The sequence below is a fragment of the Prionailurus viverrinus genome, chromosome D3 (genome assembly GCF_022837055.1).
Source record: "Prionailurus viverrinus isolate Anna chromosome D3, UM_Priviv_1.0, whole genome shotgun sequence".
Classification (NCBI taxonomy): Eukaryota; Metazoa; Chordata; class Mammalia; order Carnivora; family Felidae; genus Prionailurus; species Prionailurus viverrinus.
This window is the reverse complement of record NC_062572.1, coordinates 42,458,340-42,478,867: the sequence shown is the minus strand read 5'-3', so window position 1 is coordinate 42,478,867 and position 20,528 is coordinate 42,458,340. Positions and strand designations below refer to the sequence as shown.

Below are 20,528 nucleotides of genomic sequence, written 5' to 3'. Positions count from 1 at the left end.
AGTACTGTAAGTTCATTGTAGAAAAATTAGAAAATAAGGTCAAAAACTAAAAGTAGAAATAATTATTTGATGTCTCTTCATTGTTAAAATTTTTTATGTGCCCTTTTTTCTATGCGTATATACGTATATGTGTGATCATAGCTTACATTTTGTTTTTTGTGATCTTCTACTTTCCCTTGACAGTACGTTGTAGACATTTGTCATATGAATATTCTGCAGTATAATGTTGTTATAGTTTCATTTATTGGTTATATGATAAATTATGTAATCTACTATTGTTGAACATTTAGATTTTTTTCTGTATTTTTGCCATTGTGAGGAATGCTGGCATGATTGATAGGTCTTTGTACATGTATCTAGTTCCTTAAGCTAAATTCTGAGGTATGGAATTTCTGGATTAAAGGACATGAAGAATTCTAAGGCCTTTGATTTATATAGCTGAAGTACCTTTTAGAAAGTTGTAATACATTTACACTTCCACCAGCAATGTGTGAGTGAGCCCATTGAATTACTTCTTTAATGTTTAACTTTTTATATTTTTAATATTGATTTGACTTTTCCTGTCTTTGTGAACTTATTTCATAGCTTTTTGATGAAACACAAGGAAAACCTGCCGTTGCAGTAATAGATAATGGAAGAGGAATGACCTCTAAACAGCTTAACAACTGGGCTGTGTATAGGTTGTCAAAATTTACAAGGCAAGGTGACTTTGAAAGGTTAGAAAACCTTACTCACTTTTTTGATTGGGAGCTGGGAATTTTAATAAGGATGGGAACTCTAATATGTCTTTAGTTAAATGTGGTACATTGGAGGTTTTGACATTATCAGCATATATATTGTCAGCATATATACTTAGATTTTTATATTATTGAGTTTTTATTATCAGTACTTAGAAATAGTCAAAATTACATAATATTTTGCCCTTCCACTGAAGAAATATTTTTGCATTTCCTAAGATATGTAGAAGCTATTATGATATATTAAGTACTTTGAACCTTTCACCCTTTCCTTACTAAAGTTTGATGAGAGCTTTGTGGTCTCTAGAGCAGTAGGATGGTTTTAAACTAGGCTTTAGAAATCACCCGATGTGACTTACAGAGTGTCTAATGAACCACATTCAGTTCTGTTGAGTTCACCATTGCTCTACTTGACAGGTCTCTGCTTAATAAAACATTCACAGCTGTTAGTGAATAGTGTCTAGTCAAGAGTTTTGTATCAGAATATGCTTATAGAAAATATCATGAATGAGAATGTTATAGGGGAAACAAAATATACTAGAAGTTGTCAGGGTTATAAAGATTTAGGTCTTTGGGATATTAGCTGAATCCTAGTAAGAACTGTGACCCACAAGTCTTTTGGTATTGTCATCTATGTTGTGTACTTCAGGTAGCACACTTGGGAAGAATCTGTTGTTGTTGTTGTTATTATTTTTAAGTAATGTTTGTTCGTGTCCTATTTTTTTCTTTTTGTCATGTCAAGGAGAATCAGTCAAATTTAGGGATTAATCTTAACATTGTTAAAAATTAATATAGTTCGCATATTTGCCTTCTTGTTTCTGAAATTTCAGCACCCACAGAATTTTTATCAAATTTGTACACACTTACAGTGTCATGGTTGGAGGCCATTTAGTGAAGAAAGTCTCAGAAATCATTTGGCTTGGTTTGAATCTAGCCTTAATAGTTGCATGACATTGGTCAAGGTATTTTACTTCTTTGGGTTTCAGTTTACATATGTGTAAAATGTGGATAATACCTCATGAGGTTTTGTGAAAACCAAGTGAGTTAGTACACTGTAAAATCCTTAGAATAGAGCTTGGTTTATGGTAAGCAATGAATAAATACAAGCTCTATAAGCTATCATTTTAGTTACTACTTTCTCACTGTTACCCTCAGACTTTTCTACAACCATTCTTTTTCATTATATTCATGAGTACATGTCATTTCAAGGATTTATGAAGTATCCACAGAGAAGGCAAAGACCATGGTCTTTTATAATGTAAGGATAGAATTTAGCATGCAGTAGAAATATTAGGTATAAGAGAAAGGAGGACAAATAGTAGATTGGGCAAAAAAGGTAGAAAAATGTCATTTAAATCAAATGGAAGAGTAGAAACTATAGTGTTAGATTAAATTTTACCTGGATTCATGGAACATGGATGGGCTCTCATTTTTCTCTAAGTCTTAGCACAATGTAAACTTTTAAACTTAAGTCAAACGTTAGGGAAATTTAAAATTTTTAACAGTCATTTATTTATTTTGAGAGAGTGTGAGTAGTGGAGAGGGAGAGAGAGAATCCCAGGCAGCCTTCATGCTCAGCGTGGAGCCTGACATGGGGCTCGATCTCACAAGTCATAAGATCATGACCTGAGCTGAAATCAGGAGCCGGACACGCTCAACCAACTGAACCACCCAGGCACCCCAAGACATTTTATTTTTTGGTAGAAAGCTAACTGTTGCTGGTTTTGGTCCTAGCATTTTAGGTATCACTAAACAATCAGTTGTTGTAGCTACTATATACTCATAGTCTTTGAGTCTAATATCGGTCCCTTGACCCACCCACTCTGATTTTTGTTAACATCAGATGTTAACAAAGCTTACTCCCTTAGCTTCTGCTCTTGTAGAAGATTATCAGTTGCTTTACTATTTCCAGTTTAGTTTTTACTGGCTACAAGAGTGGATGTCATAGGACACAGGCTATGGAAGACAAGGAAGGACAGCCTAAAATATAAAACAACTGACTCTCTTGGCCTGTAGGTTATGTTGTAGAGAGAAAAACAGAAGTAAAACACACAAAAAATTTATAAGCATTCCAGTCATGGATTATTGCTGTTAAGAAAATATTGGTGGGGAGAGAGGCGCCTGGGTGGCTCAGTCCGTTAAGCATCCAACTCTTGACTTCAGCTCAAGTCATGGTCTCACGGTTCATGGGATAGAATGCCTCATTGGGCTCCAGGCTGAGCATAGAGAACCTGCTTGGGATTCTCTCTCTCATTCTCTCTCTGTTTCTCCCTCGTTCACTCTTGCTCTCTGTCAAAATAAATGAATAAACATTAAAAAAAAAAAATCAGGGGCGCCTGGGTGGCTCAGTCGGTTAAGCGGCCGACTTTGGCTCAGGTCATGATTTCATGGTCCGTGAGTTCGAGCCCCGCGTCGGGCTCTGTGCTGTCAGCTCAGAGCCTGGAGCCTATTTCAGATTCTGTGTCTCCCTCTCTCTGACCCTCCCCTGTTCATGCTCTGTCTCTCTCTGTCTCAAAAATAAACGTTAGGGGCGCCTGGGTGGCGCAGTCGGTTAAGCGTCCGACTTCAGCCAGGTCACGATCTCGCGGTCTGTGAGTTCGAGCCCCGCGTCGGGCTCTGGGCTGATGGCTCAGAGCCTGGAGCCTGTTTCCGACTCTGTGTCTCCCTCTCTCTCTGCCCCTCCCCCGTTCATGCTCTGTCTCTCTCTGTCCCAAAAATAAATAAACGTTGAAAAATAAACGTTAAAAAAAAAAAAAAATCAGGTGATGTGTTAGAGCCTGATGGGCATCTCTTACGTTAAAATCATTAGATAAGAGGGCCTCTTTGAGATTACATTGGTTGAGGCTTGAATGATTAAAAGAAAATAGCCAAGTGAAGATCTGGGGGAAGAATATTCCAAGTAGAAAGAATACCAGGAAAGACAAAGACCTTGAAAGTATTATCAGCTTGTTTTGATTGGGACAGAGCAAGGAGACAAGTGTGGTTAGGCCACAGTATATGGAGGTGAGAATAGAGGGAGATGAGGTGAGAGTTGTTACTTGCCAAAATTCTTTGTAACTCCTTCTCAACCTTGGTACTCCTCTTCCACCCACCCTTTTTATTTTGAAAAAGTTAAAGCTAACAGGTTGAAAGAGCAGTATTAGCATGCACATATCTTTCACCTAGATTTATTTGCTAAATAACACTTTGTCACATTTGTTATCTTCTGTCTATATGCATACTCACATTCCCTTCCTAAATCGTTTTAAAAATTAGATTCTTTATGAAATTTCACTACTAAATACTGCAGCAAGTATCTCTTTCACAGGGATATTCTCATAATGATAATACCATTATCACACCCAAGAAATTTATCATTGATTCAAAATATATAATGTATAAAGTTTTTCCCCTTTGTTATGTCTCTATGTTCTCCTTTACTCTACAATAATTTGTCACATATAAGTCTTTAACAGTACTAGTTTTTTGTGGAGTTCAGACTAGTTGTAGAAAGGTTCAAAACCTGGATCTGAGTGTTTCTTCAGCACTATTCTTTTCCTCAGCAGTTTATGAACATTGTCATACAGAAAAGTTGAAATTCTACAGTGATAACCCAGATATTCATACCTACATTCTTTTTTTTTTTAAATATAATTTATTGTCAAATTGGCTTCCATACAACACCCAGTGCTTATCCCAACAAATGTCCTCCTCAGTGCCCGTCTCATACCTATTTTCTACCATTGATTGTTGCTTTCCCACTAGTCTATCCTACTGATCTTCAGGTTTTAAAATTTAATTCAAAATAAATTACAGATATCTGTAAACTTTTTCCTAATGCTTAAAACATTGATACCATTACTAGATTGCATTTCTTTTGAAGTAAAATTTATATGCAGTGAAATGCTCACATCTGTCTTAAGCTTTTCATTGGATTTCTTTTTTTATGGTTCTATAATTTACATACCATAAAATTCACCATATTAAAGTGTACAACTTAGTAGTTTTGAGTATAGTCACAAAGTTGTGCATCATCACCACTAATTCCAGAACGTTTTCATCACTCCAAAAGAAAGGAAACCTTTACTCATGGTAGTCACTTGTGTGTCCCCTCACCATCTCCCTCACTCTTAGCAATCGTTAATGTGCTTTCAGTAGTTGTTAGTCTAATTTTTAGTTGTTTTTGTAGGGATTACAATTAACATCTTAACAATCCAGTTTGGATTAATAGCAATTTACTGTCTGGAATATACAAAGAATTTGCTTCTATATGGCTTTATTCTCCTCCTACTCCTTTGTGTTGTTATTTTTATATAAGTGACATCTTTATACATCATAATTGCATCAACATAGTTTTATAGTTACAGCTTTATGCAGTTATCTTTTAAATCAGAAGGGGGAAAATCAGAAAGGATGTAAAAAGCATCATCTTTAGTAACTATTTTGGGCAGATCTACTAGCAACAAATTCCCTTGTTTGTTTGTTTGTTTGTTTATCTGGGACTGTCTTAACCTTCCTTTATTTTTGAAAGTTGAGTTTTTTTCTTTTAATGCTTTGAACATGTTCACCTACTGCCTTTGGTTCCATAGTTTCTGATGAAGAATCAGCTGTTAATCTTATTGCATATCCCTTGTGTGTGACTAATCTCTTCTGTTTGCTTTCAAGATTTTTTTTTTTTTTCTGGCTTTTAATAGTTTGATACTGATGTGTCTAGGTTTGGGTCTTTTGAGTTCCTTCTACTTGGTGTTTGAACTTCTTAGATTTGTAGATTAATGTTTTTCATCACATTTGTGGAAGTATTTGGCCATTATTTCTTCAAATCTTTCTTCTCTGTGGCTCTTATTATCCATATATTGATATGCTTGATGGTGTCCTATAGGTTTCTGAGATTGTGTTTATTTTTCTTTATTCTTTTTTCTTTTTGTTCCTCAGACTAAGTAATCTCAGTTGACCTGCCTTTAAGTTCACTGATTCTTTGTTCTGCCAACTCAGATCTGCTAGTGAGCCACTTAACTGAATTTTTTTAAATTGCAGAACTTTTATTTGGTTCTTTTTAAAAAAATAATTTCTGCCTCTGTTGTTTATTTGGTGAAACACTGTGCTCATACTTCACTATTTACTTCATGATTTCTGTTCATGTAATGCACTTTAAAATAGCTGATTTAAGGGCTCCTGGGTGGCTCAGTTGGTTAAGCATCCTACTCTTGGTTTTGGCTCAGGTCATGGTCTCATGGTTCGTGAGATCAAGCCCCCCATCCGGTTCTTTGCTGACAACGTGGAGCCTGCTTGGGATTCTCTTTCTCCCTTTCTGCCCTGCCCCTCAAAATAAATAAGTATTTAAAAAATAAAATAACTGATTTAAATCTTTGTCTAGTAAGTCTAGTGTCTGGGCTTTCTCTGAAGACAGTTTCTTCTTACTGCTATTTTTCCTGTGTGTGGACTATAATTTGGCATGGCTTATAATTTTTTTCTTTTTTTAAAACTATTTTTAATGTTTATCATTTTTGAGTGAGCGAGAGAGAGAGAGAGCGAGAGAGAGTGTGTGTGAGAGAGAGAGAGAGAGAGAGAGAGTGTGTGTGTGTGTGTGTGTGTGTGTGTGTGTGTGTGTGTCTGTAGAGGAGGAACAGAGAGAGGGGGAGGCACAGAATCCAAAGCAGGTTCCAGGCTCTGAGCTGTCAACACAGAGCCCAATGCGGGGCTTGAACTCAGGAACTGTGAGATCACGATCTGAACCAAAGTTGGCCACCCAACCTACTGAGCCACCCAGGCGCCCCAGTTTACAATTTTTTGTTGAGAATAAGACATTTTAAGTAATACAGTGTTGCAACTCTGGAAATTAGATTGATCCTTCTCCCCAGGGCTTGTTTGTTGCTTCTGGTTTTTTTGTTATTTTTATAGTTTCCCCTCTAAACTAATTCTGTAAAGTCTGCATTCTTTATCTTGTGTTGCTAGCTAGTGATTGGAGATTTCCCTAAATGTCTGGAACCATTAAGTCTTCCGAGCTTTTGCCAGTGCATTCTGTTTGCATATTGGAGTATGTCTTTAATGCTCTGGTAGGAAGTTTAAAACTCTGCCTTTGTCTTTACTTCTTGCTTGCACAGAACCTCAAAGTCAGCCAGAAATGAAAGCTTAGGGCTTTCTTGAGCATGTGGCTAGCCCTGCATATGAGTATGCCCTTCTTCTCTATTCTCATGAATATGTTGCAGCTTTTAAAACCCACTATGGACCTCTCAATCTCCAGCTTTTCTTTGTCAGTTTTTGGCCAGGTTCTTATTTCCTCCCAGTTGTTTTCATTGCGTTCCTCAGCTGTGATCATAAATAATTACCATTGATAAGTTTTTGACAAATGACTGAGGGAAAAGTGGTTCACAGTGAGCAGGTTCTGAGTTGGGTCAAATAAAGGCAAACCCTATGAGTGGAGGTTCCTTGGGAACTGTCAGACAAATCTAATAATGGCAGTTCTATGGGAAAGGGGCTTTAGGGGAACTCCATACTTGCTCCAGTGACTCCTCAGTAGCTGGTTTTCACTGTGATTGTAAGGCTATCAGTTTTCAAGGCTTCTGTGGAGCTGGTGAGGTGGGAAGTGGGATAGGGCATGTTAAAACATCACAGAGCTCACTGTTCTGAGATTCAACTGTGTGTCTTGAATAAACATTCCTTGGATTGTTCAAGCCTGTGGTTAATACTTATTCTGAAAATGTTGATTTTTGACAATGTTTGCAGATGTTCTCGTTGCTTTTATCAATGAGTGAGTTTTCATAGGTCCTTACTCTACCGTTATGGAAGTGCTCACTCTGTTAACCGACTTTTGACAAATGCATTCACCTGTGTAATTCAAACCTCTAATAACATGTAGAACATTACATGAACCTAGAAAATTGGCTCATCACTCAGGCATTATTATAATCATTGCCTTAGAAGTTAAATTCGGGGTGCCTAGGTGACTCCGTTGGTCGAGTGTCGACTTCAGCTCAGGTCATGATCTCGCAGTTTGTGAGTTTGAGCCCTGCATCATGCTCTGTGCCGACAGCTCAGAGCCTGGAGCCTGCTTCAGATTCTGTGTCTTCTTTCCCTGCCCCTCCCCTGCTCGCGCTCTTTCTCTCAAAAATAAACAAACGTTTAAAAAAAAAAAAGTTAGAGGGGTGCTTGCATGGCTCAGTTGGTTAAGCTTGACCTGACTTTGGCTCAGGTCATGATCTCACGGTTCTTGAGTTCAAGCCTCTCACAGGACTATCAGTGCAGAGCCCACTTCGGATTCTCTCTTTGTCTCTCTCTGCCCTGCTCCTGCTGGTGCTCCATCTCTCTCTGCCCCTCCCCTGCTAGTGCATATGCTCTCTCTTATAAAAAACATTAAAAAAAATTTTTTTTTAAAGAAGTTCAATTAGATACCTAGAACATAATTGCTGTGTGGTCATAATCCAGATGTGTGTTGAATCAGTGCTACCTCCTGCTCAGCCACTGAAAGGTCCTCAACTTAGGTAGCCTTTTTTTTTTTTTTTTTAATAAAAATAGTATGCCACATAGCTTATTTCCCATGCCATTTTTTTTTTAGGTTGTAGAAAAGGACCCTCAACAGGATTTTCCCTAATTTTGCTAAAGAAAAAGTTCGTCTTCAGTACTTTTCTGCAAATTTAGGTGAACTTTTACTTTCTGGTACTTGTGTTACTTGAATTCAGAGAATGATTATGTAACATTTAGGCATCCTACTTTAATTGGGTTAGTTTTATTGTGTTGCATAGATTTATTCCAGAAACTCTAATAAGGATCTGTGGCCATTTGTCAGTTTTATTGGAGGTAAAGCTTTCTTTATTGTGGGGTTATTCCCTTTGATAGATTCAAGATAGATATAAATATACATATGTAGTCACTCTACCCTATTTCCTGGCAACCACTTATATTTTAGTTTCTTTTACTAATTTTATTCTCTTTCTTGTTCCTTTTTCTTACTTTCAACACCTTCTGTGATTTCTTTTCTTGCATATTTTTTTCTCTCTTATAATAAATACATTACTAATATATCAAAAAGATACAGTGTCCTTTTACATTGTATCAAGAATATGAATGTTTTTTGAAATTTTTTTGGACTGTGATATGTTATTCCTGAGGGATCTTTCTAAATTCTCTAGAGGAGTGCTTCTGTGATGCAAAAATTTTTATAAGGTCTTAGATTATCTTTCTCTTGTACTTACCTTCATGAAGGGATGTTTATATAACCCTTGAGTGTAGATAAAGGAAATTTTCTGGACTTATTTACACAAGTCTGAAACCTAGACATTTGTGTTCTTAACCTTATTTGCTATGATAGGGTTTTTGCCTAGGTTAGATTTGCATAGATGGTTTGGGTTGAAAAGTAGACTTAATTCCTGGTGATTATGTCCATTCACTGTCAGTGACTAGAATTCTTAGTTTTGAATCAGTCTAAGTGTGTGTGTGTTTAATCTCTGAGCCCATCTCTCTCTAAGCTTTTGTGTATTTCCCGTATATGTTTTTAAGATAATATTGGGGGGTATTTTCAGGTTGTTTCCTAGAAGCATTGCCATAATAATTAAAGTCTTAGAAACCATTTACTTTGTTTGTAGGGGTGGGGGGCAGGCAGCTCGATCTCACAACCTTGGAATCATGAGCTGAGCCAGTATCAAGAGTCAGTTGCTTAACTGGCTGAGCCACCCAGGTGCCCCTACTTTTTTTTTTTTTTTAATACATTAGGTTCATAGAATTTAATTAATTACAGTTTTTGGTTTATAACAATTTATCAATTCAGGCATTGTATTTTTAAGGTTTATTGAAAAATTTAATAAGCCGAATAACCAGAATTTCCCACCCAAACCAGTAAGTAGCACAGTTTCTGTAACTTACATCTGTGTGTTCCTCCCTTGTTCTGTTTTTTTCCTCTCCATCACAGTTAACTATCTTGAATTGTTTTTCTTATTTCCTTATTTGAGCAAAATATTTTATTTTTTATTAAAAACAAAATTTTTTTAATGTTTATTTATTTTTGAGAGACAGAGCGTGAGCAGGGGAGGGGCAGAGAGAGAGGGAGACACAGAATCTGAGGTAGGCTCCAACTCTGAGTTGTCAGCACACAGCCACCCAGGCCTGAGCCACCCAGGCACGCTCCTCCTTATTTTTGTTTTTAAATGTTTATTTTGAGAGAGGGGAGGGGAGGGACAGATTGAGAGAGAGAGAGAGAGAGAGAGAAAGAGAAAGAGAGAAAGAGAATCCCCAGCAGGGGAGGCTTTGCTGTGTGCAACACAGGGCTTGATCTCACAAATCAAACTGTGAGCTCATGACCTGAGTCGATACTGAGATTCGGGATGCTTAACCAACTGAGCCATGCAGGTGCCCCCTTATTTCCTTATATTTAAAAAATCTAACTTTGCTTGTTTTTTGATGCTGCGAAAAAGGATAGTCATACAATATGTTGTTCTATAAGGGACTTGTATTTTCACTTAATATTAGGTTACTAAGATTTCGTCTTTGTGTGGGTCTGTAGTTTTTTCTTTTTCATAACCATATAATATTCTTTTGTGCATACTTAAAATTGCACTGTATTTATCCAGTCTCCAGTCAGTGGGCATTTGGCTCCCCATGCCACATTTGGCATTATAAGCATTACTATCTTACTTATAAGTGTTTATGTGTGTGTATAACGTTACATATGTATTTGCTAGTCCAAATCTACGTAAGTTCTTAGGTACCTAGAAGGAAATTTGTGGGTTAAAAGATAAAAGTTCCAATGTACAAGGTAGTAAATTGTTTTCCAGAGTGATTGTATTTATTTATACTTCCATCACTTATGTAAGTTTGAGGGTTTTTTTTTTTCTTTTGAAAGTTTGGGTTTTGAAACTCACACACGAAGCCATTTGAGTCTGTTGTTTTGGTGGGAGGAATTTTTTACTATTGCTTTGATTTTTTAAATATAGTTATAAGAATATTTAGGCAATTACTGACTTAGTTTTGGTAAGTTATATTTTACTAGGAATTAGTCCATTTCATTACATTTTCTTTTTAAAAAAAATTTTTTTTTTCAACGTTTATTTATTTTTGGGACAGAGAGAGACAGAGCATGAATGGGGGAGGGGCAGAGAGAGAGGGAGACACAGAATTGGAAACAGGCTCCAGGCTCTGAGCCATCAGCCCAGAGCCTGACGCAAGGCTCGAACTCACGGACCGCGAGATCGTGACCTGGCTGAAGTCGGATGCTTAACCGACTGCGCCACCCAGGTGCCCCACATTTTCAAGTTTAGTAGTGTATATTTATTGGTAATGTTTTCAAAGAAATAATGTGTGCTTTGATAAATTAAAAAAATTTTTTCTCTTGAGGTGTGGAATCTTAGATGATTGATTTGAGATTTTTCTAAGATGATGATTTTGTGCTACAAATCTTTAAGAACTATTTTCACTACATCCCACAAGTTTTGATAATGGTGTATATTCATTGTCCTACAGTTTGGTGTATTTTTTATTTCCTTTGTAATTTGCTCTTTGATCCATAGATTGAGGAATGTGTTGTTCAATTTCCACGTGTTCTTAACATATTTTCCTCTTTATGTTGATGTCTAGTTTGGTTTTATTATAGTCAGAGGAAATATTCTCTATACACTCTATTTAAATTTGTTGAGATTTGTTTTGTGCTCCATATATGATCTATTTGGGGGAATTTTCTGTGTCCTTGAAAAGAATATATATTCTGCTGTTGTTGGGAGGAGTGTTCTGTAACTGTCAATTTGATTCCATTCGTTGATATTGTTTAGTTCTTTTATATCCTTGATGGTTTTATATCCTTGCTGGTATATTCTTTTATATCCTTGCTGGAATTTTGAAGTCCCCCCCATATTTACAGGTGTGTTTCTTTTTTCACTTCTTAATTTCTGCTTTATGTATTTTGAACTTGTGTTATTTTATGTATACGCAGTTAGAGAATTGTTATGCATTCTTGGTAAGTGGATCCTTTTATTATTCTGTAATGCTACTCTGTCCTTGATAATTTTCTTGCTCTGAAGTATATTTTATGTGATATTCTTTAGCTTTCTTTTCATTCATGTTTTCCTGGTATGTCTTTTCTTACCCATTTTCTTTTAACCTACCTGTATCATTATATTGGAAATTCTTGTAGACAATATATACTTGGGTCACTTTTATTCATTTTATTTAGTGTATTTGTATTGTCACATTTACTATAGTTCTTGATATATATGTCAGGACTTAAGTATGTCTTGTATAGCTTCTCTATTCCTTTTATTTTTCATTTTTTCTGGCCTTTTTATGGGTTACTCAACATACTTTTCTGTATTTTGCTATTTTTAAAAGTGATTTTGACTATATTTTTGGTTTTATTTTTTAGTGGCTCTGAGGAATACTGTATACATACATAACATTACATTGTACTAGTAAGGATATTTTACCACTTAAAGTGAATTTTAGAAATTTTAGCAAATTATTTAGGTCCCCTCACTCTCTCATTTATAATTGAGTTTTCTTAAGTTTTACCTCCATGTACATTGAGAACCATATCAAACGGTGTTATTTTGATTTCATCAGACTAATATAATTTAAAAACTCAAGAGGAGAATGAAGACCTATTTATCTATGTATTTGTTTCATTGTTCTTGCTTTTTTTTTTTTTTTGATCGTTTCCTGGTGATACTCCTTATCAGCTTGCTTTGATGTTACTGTAGCTACTCCAGCTTCTACATTTGTGTTGATGGTAACTTCTTTTCCAACTTTTTAACCTATTGTCACTTTATATTTAGAGAGTTTCTAGAAAAAAAATAGTTTCCTTAAGATAGAATATAGTTGTGTCTTAAAATTACACAATCGCTGCCTTTGAATTGAGGTTTCAGACCAGTTACATTACTGTGATTATTGGGATGTTTTGATTTAAACTCTGCGGTCTTTGTTATTTGTTTTTTTCATTATGTTTTGTTGTTGTTGTTGTTCCTGTTTTTCTTTTTTCTTCTGCCTTATTTTAAAATGAGTATTTTGTGTGTATTTTTAAATGAGTATTTTATTTCCTTTGTTGGCTTATTATTTGCTACCCTTGTTGTATTGATAATGTTAGCATTCAAAGTATGTATCTTCAATTTGTCACAGTCTATATCAAGTAATAATATACTACTTACATACAGTATTAGCATACCACAGCAGTAATACCTGTGCCATTTAGTGTCTTAAAATTTATTTAGTATTAATTATTTTGAGAGAAAGAGACAGAGTGTGAGCAGGGGAGTGACAGAGAGAGAGGGTGACACAGAATCCAAAGCAGGCTCCCGGTTCTGAGCTGTCAGCACAGAGCCCGGCACAGGGCTTAAATTCATTACCTGAATTCATTACCTGAAGTTGGATGCTTAACCAACTGAGCCAGGTACCCCCATGCCATTTACTGTCTTGATGTTTTGTTTTTACAAAGTTTCTGTTGATATATATTAAATATTGAATTGTATTCTTTTTATTTTCCTTTATTTTTATTTTTTAAGTTTATTTATTTTGAGAGACAGAGAACACGCATGAGCGGGGAAGGAGCAGAGTGAGAGGGAGGGAGAAAATCCTAAGCAGGCTCCGTGCTTTCAGCACAGAACCCAACATGGGGCTCGATCACATGAACTGTGAGATCAGGACCAAGAGTCAGATGCTTAACCGACTAAGCCACCCAGGTGCCCTCGTTATTTTCCTTTAAACAGGAGTCCTTCCCTCTGTTTAATTCACACATTCATCACCTTACATACTTCTTTTTTTTCCCTCTTAACGCAGAAGAAAAAAAAAATTTAAAAAAGACAGTTAAGTTTAAATCAAAACATACCAATAGTCACAGTAATATAATTGGTCTAAAACCTCAATTGGAAGGCAGAGAAGAGGATTTTTAAATTTTATTCTCTTAGCACATTTCAGTTATACATACAGTAGTGTTAGTGATTAGATCCTCAGACCTTATTTTTCTTATAGCTGAAAATTTGTGTCTTTTCGCAACTGGTTCCCATTTCCTGACTCCCCAGCTTTTGTCAGACATTATTTGTAGCCTTTTCCATTTTTTCCTCTTTCTAGAACTATGCTTGTAGTGTAGTGAGATAGTTTCCTACTTTGGAAAGGTATGTCTTTTATACCTACTTTGATATTTTCTGTTCCTTTTATTTCTTATGGGTAAGTTCTTTGAATGCTGTCTTTGTATTTTCTCTTTCTAGCTGTGCCACATCTGATCTTTAGCTTTTCCATTGAGTGTAATAGGGGTTGTAGCCTCACCCCCAATTCTGTTTGTATCTGATATTGGGAAATGGTGTCCCTTGATACCTAGCCTTTATTTTGAGAACCCAGGGATGCTTACTCTCCAGAGTGTTGTTATGGTGCCATAAGAGGTTCTTTTGTGTCATGTTACTAGGAAATAAGAAATGTTTTTGCTATAATTCCCATTATTCAGAAATTATTTTTACAAGTTTAGAAGCAGTAAACAATTTTGAAGGGACAATTCTAGGGGCAGTAGGATATATAAGGATACAGATATTTATTTAGTCTTGTTTGCTAAGAGAGTTTATGATTTAGTAGGGTGGGCCCAAGAAGGTGCATTTTTTGAGTTTCCAGGTGATGCTGATATAGCTGGTCTGGAGAATACATTTTGAGAACCACTGGACTATTTATCTTGACTTTGGGCTCTGATTCTTTTACCTTGAATGGGGGTGTTGTCTAGCTTGGGGATCATTTTATTAACACTTAATAAGTGCTTTAACAATTTCCTTTGGCATCTAAGTAGCTTGTTTAAAGTCACTGCATTAATGTTTTATTTTAGTGATCATTCAGGATATGTTCGTCCAGTACCAGTGCCACGCAGTTTAAATAGTGATATTTCCTATTTTGGTGTTGGGGGCAAGCAGGCTGTTTTCTTTGTTGGACAATCAGCCAGAGTAAGTAAAAAGATTTCTTTTAAATGAGAGTTGATTAAAATACTTGGAGGTTGATTCTGTCTAAATTACTAATTAGTTTAACTTTTAGGAATTTTTAAAGTAGTCTTTAATATTTAACAGATGATAAGCAAACCTGCAGATTCCCAAGATGTTCATGAACTTGTGCTTTCGAAAGAAGATTTTGAGAAGAAGGAGAAAAATAAAGAGGCAATATATAGTGGATATATTAGAAACAGAAAGGTATGATACATTTTAACTCATTAATTATAAAGTTGTTAAATTGGACAGATAGGGACAAGTACTTTTTTTTCAATTTCTAGCTAAGATACTTAGCTATTGCTTTAAAAACTTGAAGGTATGGAATTTTCAAATTCCATTACTTTTTCTTCTTTTTGCTTTAGTCTTGTGAATAGCAAAAGTGACCATATACATGCTTTCTCAGGCTGGAAATCTTCAATGCAATAAGATGTCTCATAAAGCTGAGTAAACTTCCTTGGAAATTGATCATATAATTATAAACTTTTTCCCTTACACTGAGATTGATTTTTTAAATCTTTTTTTTGCCTAACAGTTTCAGACTTAGAGTAGAAAACACTTATAGTATAGGGAAATAAGCTTTTAGGAAATTGGAGCTCCAGAGAAATAAATGAGTGATTTACTTTTGTTAGAAATTTGCATTCATATTCTAATTTTAATGAGCAGAATATTAATGAATTTGAGTCTTGGTGGTGAGTTCATAGTATTGTATTATTCAACTTTTCTCCACTTGAAATATTTTAGAATTGTTTTAAAATCTTTAAAGTTTGAGCTTTTTTTTTTTTAAATGTTTTAAAGATTTTTTTTTTCAATGTTTTTTTTTTTTTTAATTTTTTTTTTTTCAACGTTTATTTATTTTTGGGACAGAGAGAGATAGAGCATGAACGGGGGAGGGGCAGAGAGAGAGGGAGACACAGAATCGGAAACAGGCTCCAGGCTCTGAGCCATCAGCCCAGAGCCTGACGCGGGGCTCGAACTCACGGACTGCAAGATCGTGACCTGACTGAAGTCGGACGCTTAACCGACTGCGCCACCCAGGCGCCCCAAGTTTGAGCTTCTTAAGTCTTTTCTTATTCTAAAACAAGTTATAAAAAATTTATAGAAAAGTACAAATAAAAATGCTCAGATTTCAGAAAAAGATACCTAGTTGAATTTCTAGTCTTTTTTATTTTATAGGGTGTTTTGTTTTTTTTGTTTTTTGGGGGTATTTTTTTTTTTTTTTTGGTATTTTTAAATTTTAATTCCAGTGTTACACTGTGTTGTACATTAGTTTTGGTGTGCAATACAGTGATTCAACAATTCCGTATATTACTCATTGCTCATCAAGAGTACACTTATTGAAACTAATATAACACTGTAAATAACACTGGAATTAAGAATAAAACCTCCTTATTAGCATCTTGAGTTGGAAGGGGAAAGTATACTCTTAATCCCCTTCATCTACTTAATTTTTTTTTATATAACAGTTTTGAGCACACATTTTTTTTTTAACATTTTGAGTATTTCTCCATTTTATAAAATATTTTGCTGTACCACACACTTTCTACTATTTTTTTTAATGTTCATTCACTTTTGAGAGAGAGAGAGACAGCATGTGATCAGGGGAGGGGCAGAGAGAGAGGGAGAGACAGAACTTGAAGCAGGCTCCAGGCTCTGAGCTGTCAGCACAGAGCCTGACATGGGGCTGGAACCCATGAACTGTGAGATCATGACTTGAGCCAAAGTTGGATGCTTAACTAACTGAACCACTCAGGTGCCCTAGTACACACACATTTTTAATACCTTCATGGTGTTTTGTCTGAATGTGTTATAATTTGACTATTCTGTTGAGCATTTACTGTATTTAAAGGATTTTATTATAAATACACTGCCATGAATGTCTTTGCAGTTTTTTCTTCATATAGCTATTAGAATTTTAATAGTTATGACAATGAATTTAAACTTTTTAAATGTTCATGGTGTGTATTACAAAATTGCTCTTCTAGAAGGTTAAACCCACATCTAATATACTCCCCAAAACAGTATGTGGAAGGGCCTATCTGATAATTTCCTTGTTTTTAAAAAGTGGAGTGGAGGGGAAGGCAGTAAAATGCTGGCAATTTGACAGGTGAAAATAATACCTTTTCTTTATTAATGGGCTGATTTTTTTTTAATACTTTCAAGCCACCTTTATTTTCTGTATAACTTAACATTCTCCTCTGTTTAGGAAATTTCTTCATTTTGTTCATCCCTCTTTTCCCCTTTTTAAGTTTGTTGTATTTATTACACAATTTGTATATCATATTATATTTACATACTGATATTCCATCTTTCTCATCTTATGTTACCATCACAAAGCCCTATAAAGTATATTTGTGGAAATATTATGCTGTGTTAAAACTGGTGGAAAATAGGAGTTCAGAATTCAAGTGATTTTTAAAACTGTATAGGTATGATAAAGCTTGGATAGAACTAATGTCTCTTGGATCATCATTTCTGCCACTTTTTCCTCTGATTTTGTGGTTAGTTTGTCCTAACATAGGTTTCATGGCTACTGGTAGGCCCTTGGTCCTTTTCTTTTTCTGGACAATCTTTTCCAGCCTACTATTTGGCTTCTCCAACTTTTACACACAGTTATTACAATGTGTACAGAGTTGGTGGCTCTTGATGTACAACCAGGAGTCTTGCTTTTTCTAGGAAGCAATATATATGCTACTTAATACTAACAGTTCTTAAATCTGTATTTGTCAAGACTTTTCTCTTAAGATTGAGACACTGAATCAGGCTGGACTCCATTGAGGAAATAAATCATTGTAGGCTCTTCAAACAGAAAAGGATTTAATAAAAGGAATTTGATGTTTGCATGATTATTGAAAGCGCTAGGAGTGGGCTCTTGGCTGAGCCTCATAGAAAGCTATTGGGACACTCTGAAGTGACCTTCAAGGCATGCTGTAACATCTGCTATAATAAGGTAGCTGGAGGACCACCACTGGATCTGGAATTTAGAAACACCCTGCCTTATCTGTGATCCAGGTGTTGGAAAGGTCTTGCTGCCACAATTGCTCCCAACACCAAAACACAGACCTTCTGGCTATAACCCGTGCTGTATCGGTGCTAACACTTGAAGCCAGAACTTGAATATTGGTCTTTCAGTACCTTGCATGATAACAGAAAACGTTCAAGACATCTCAGGAAATGGGCTTTGAGTCATTTTCCTCTTCTAAATCTTTGGCTACTACATCTAATTGATGAAACCGAATTCGCATCCACAACCTAAAATGTAAGGGAGTCTGAAAGGTAGACTTTTGGTTTTGCATTCTCTGCAGCCCAGGAAGGGACAACAAAAGGTGGGATGAATTGGTGCCGAATACCAACTGATTATATCTGGTATACTCATTTCCAATTTCAGGTAGATGTCCTTCCAGATGTTTCATAAAGAACTCACTTTTGGTACCTCTGAAATCAGATTATTATCTACATCTTTCCCTATTCTTTTTTTCTCTTCACCTTTCCTCTACCCTTTTCAATTAACAGTATCCCTTGGCCAGAGTAGTTAGTAATTGTGTAATCCTTGTTAATCATTCACCATTCAGTTCTGACTTTTAAAATAGTTTTTCATCTACCCTCTCTTCCATCCATTTTCACTGCTTCTTTCAGCCTTTCCAGCCACATCTTTCATCATATATTTAATATATACTTCAAACTACCTTGTTTGCCTTATACTCTCAAATCCTTCATATTCTCATGGGGCTGGAATGTTCTAATCTTCTGGGAAAATGTCACACTCTTTTTAATTCTGTAGCTCTTCGTTCATATCTTTATAATGGCACATTGTTTTGTAATCATTTGTTTCTCATCTATTAGATGGAATTTATAGGGAGGAGGGGCACTGTCTTAACTCTTATCTTCCTTGTGCCTATATTGAGTCATAGGACTTAGAAGGTGCTTGATAAATATTTGGTAATGAACCCACATCATTAGTAAACCCAAACTAATCCACTAAGCTCTCAAAGGGTATAAAATGTTATTTGTATACTATATGTTGTAGCTGTAGTATTAGTTAGTGTGTAGCGATGCATTGGAATGGTTTTGGAGGGTTGGTTTGTTTGAGTGTTTATTTTTTTGAGCAAGAGAGATAGAGGGTGCGTGCATGTGCCCGAGTAGGGGAGGAGCAGAGAGTGAGGGAAAGAGAGAATCCTAAGCAGGCTCCGCATTCAGCAAGGAGTCTGATGGGGGGCTTGATCTCAAAACTGCAAGATCATGACTTAAGCTGAAATCAAGAGTCAGATGCTTAACCATCTCTGGCACCCTTAGAGGGCTTGTTTTTATTTACTTAATGTGCTGTAGTAATATATGCTTATTAAAAAAAACAGTTTCCTAGATGTAATAGTTCAGCGTGTATCCTTACAAGCTTTTATGTATATAGCAACAGACATAGTGTATGTATGTATATACATGTAATTTTAACACATATAGACTAACTGTAAAAACGAGACATTTGTAATTCTTACCCTCAAACACTCCCCGTTCTTTCCCCCTCCCCACTTTCCTTCTGAGCAAGCTATAGATATTCTCTGAAACTGGACTAGGGCACAGGATGATTTTACTCCCTTTTAAACACAGTTCCTTTGGGCTAAGCCAGCTGGGTTCAGGCTGCATCCCAGTTTTCTTGAACATGGAGAGCTGGGCATTTGTCCTGACCAATTTAAGTGGTAGGTATCTCAAGGAAGAATTCTTTCCACCCTAGGGTAAGTGTCCTTAGTTTTTTTTCAGCATTTTTAAACTCATTATTTGTTGTTGTTGTTTTACCTTTTCTTTTATGATTCTACAATTGGTTTAGCATTATGATATAGGGTACTCCTGTATATATGCCACATTAGCAATTTATGTTAAAGCTATCCTGCTCTCACAGCATTGTCACATACTCAGCTGATTTGTATTGGGCCATTTTCCTTCAAAAGTTTTTTGAAGCCTGTTTATGAAACTATCCAAGCAAATCATATTAAAAGTCAATGTAAATGTTATTTGTTTATTACAATTAAGTGTATCTAACCTATTGTATTTATATTCACTCTCCTAGCCATCTGATTCTGTTCACATTACAAATGATGATGAAAGATTTCTACATCATCTTATCTTAGAGGAGAAAGAAAAAGATAGCTTTACTGCTGTGGTTATCACAGGAGTACAACCAGAACACATACAGTACTTGAAAAATTATTTTCTTCTTTGGACAAGACAGTTAGCGTAAGTAATTATTTGAGGACATGTTACTACTTTTTTAAGACAAAATATTATAGATACATCAAAAACCTCTTTGCTGTGTGTTTTGTGCCTCATTTCCTTCCCTTCAGTACAGTAACCAGTGCTCTGATCTTGGCATTAAAATACTTCTCTATTCTGTAAATAAATATTGATGACTTGCAATATGTTGGTCATTATTTGAAGGACAGGCTTTTGAGACCTGTCATAAAGTTTAAAATAAACTTAGGAACTTATATCAAATTCAGCACCATCACTTTCATATTCCCCCCCTTTTGTGGTTCTTCTCTGTAGCACCTATCATAATCTTCCATACCATGTATTTTTTTTTTTTTACTTTTTTGTCTGCTTTCCCCTATTGGAATCTTTTTTATGTACTACTATATCCTTAGTGTTTCCTGTTAAATAATAGATGCTCAATAAATGTTTATCGAATGCATGAAGTCTGTTAAAAATACACAAATTGGCCTATATGATCTAATAATACTGAAAATAAATTGTTGTATATCTATTCCAGGAAAACTTTTAGGGAGTGTGACATATTCCATTAGACTAAATCATCAGAATGTTTAATGGTTCTTAGTTTTTTCTCTGTAAACATAGTAAGGACCATTTATTTCCATAATTTGCATTAGTCTGAATT

The 20,528-nt window shown here is 35.6% G+C and overlaps 1 protein-coding gene across 1 annotated transcript in view; it reads left to right on the top strand.

The window, feature by feature from the left end:
• Window positions 1-20,528, top strand: part of SMCHD1 (structural maintenance of chromosomes flexible hinge domain containing 1) — a 162,082-nt gene that overhangs the window by 15,225 nt on the left and 126,329 nt on the right. Inside the window, exons 5-8 of the mRNA XM_047827631.1 lie at window positions 586-716; window positions 14,494-14,608; window positions 14,729-14,848; window positions 19,704-19,870. Coding sequence (XP_047683587.1) covers window positions 586-716; window positions 14,494-14,608; window positions 14,729-14,848; window positions 19,704-19,870 — 533 coding nt within the window. The remainder of the gene's footprint in view (window positions 1-585; window positions 717-14,493; window positions 14,609-14,728; window positions 14,849-19,703; window positions 19,871-20,528) is intronic.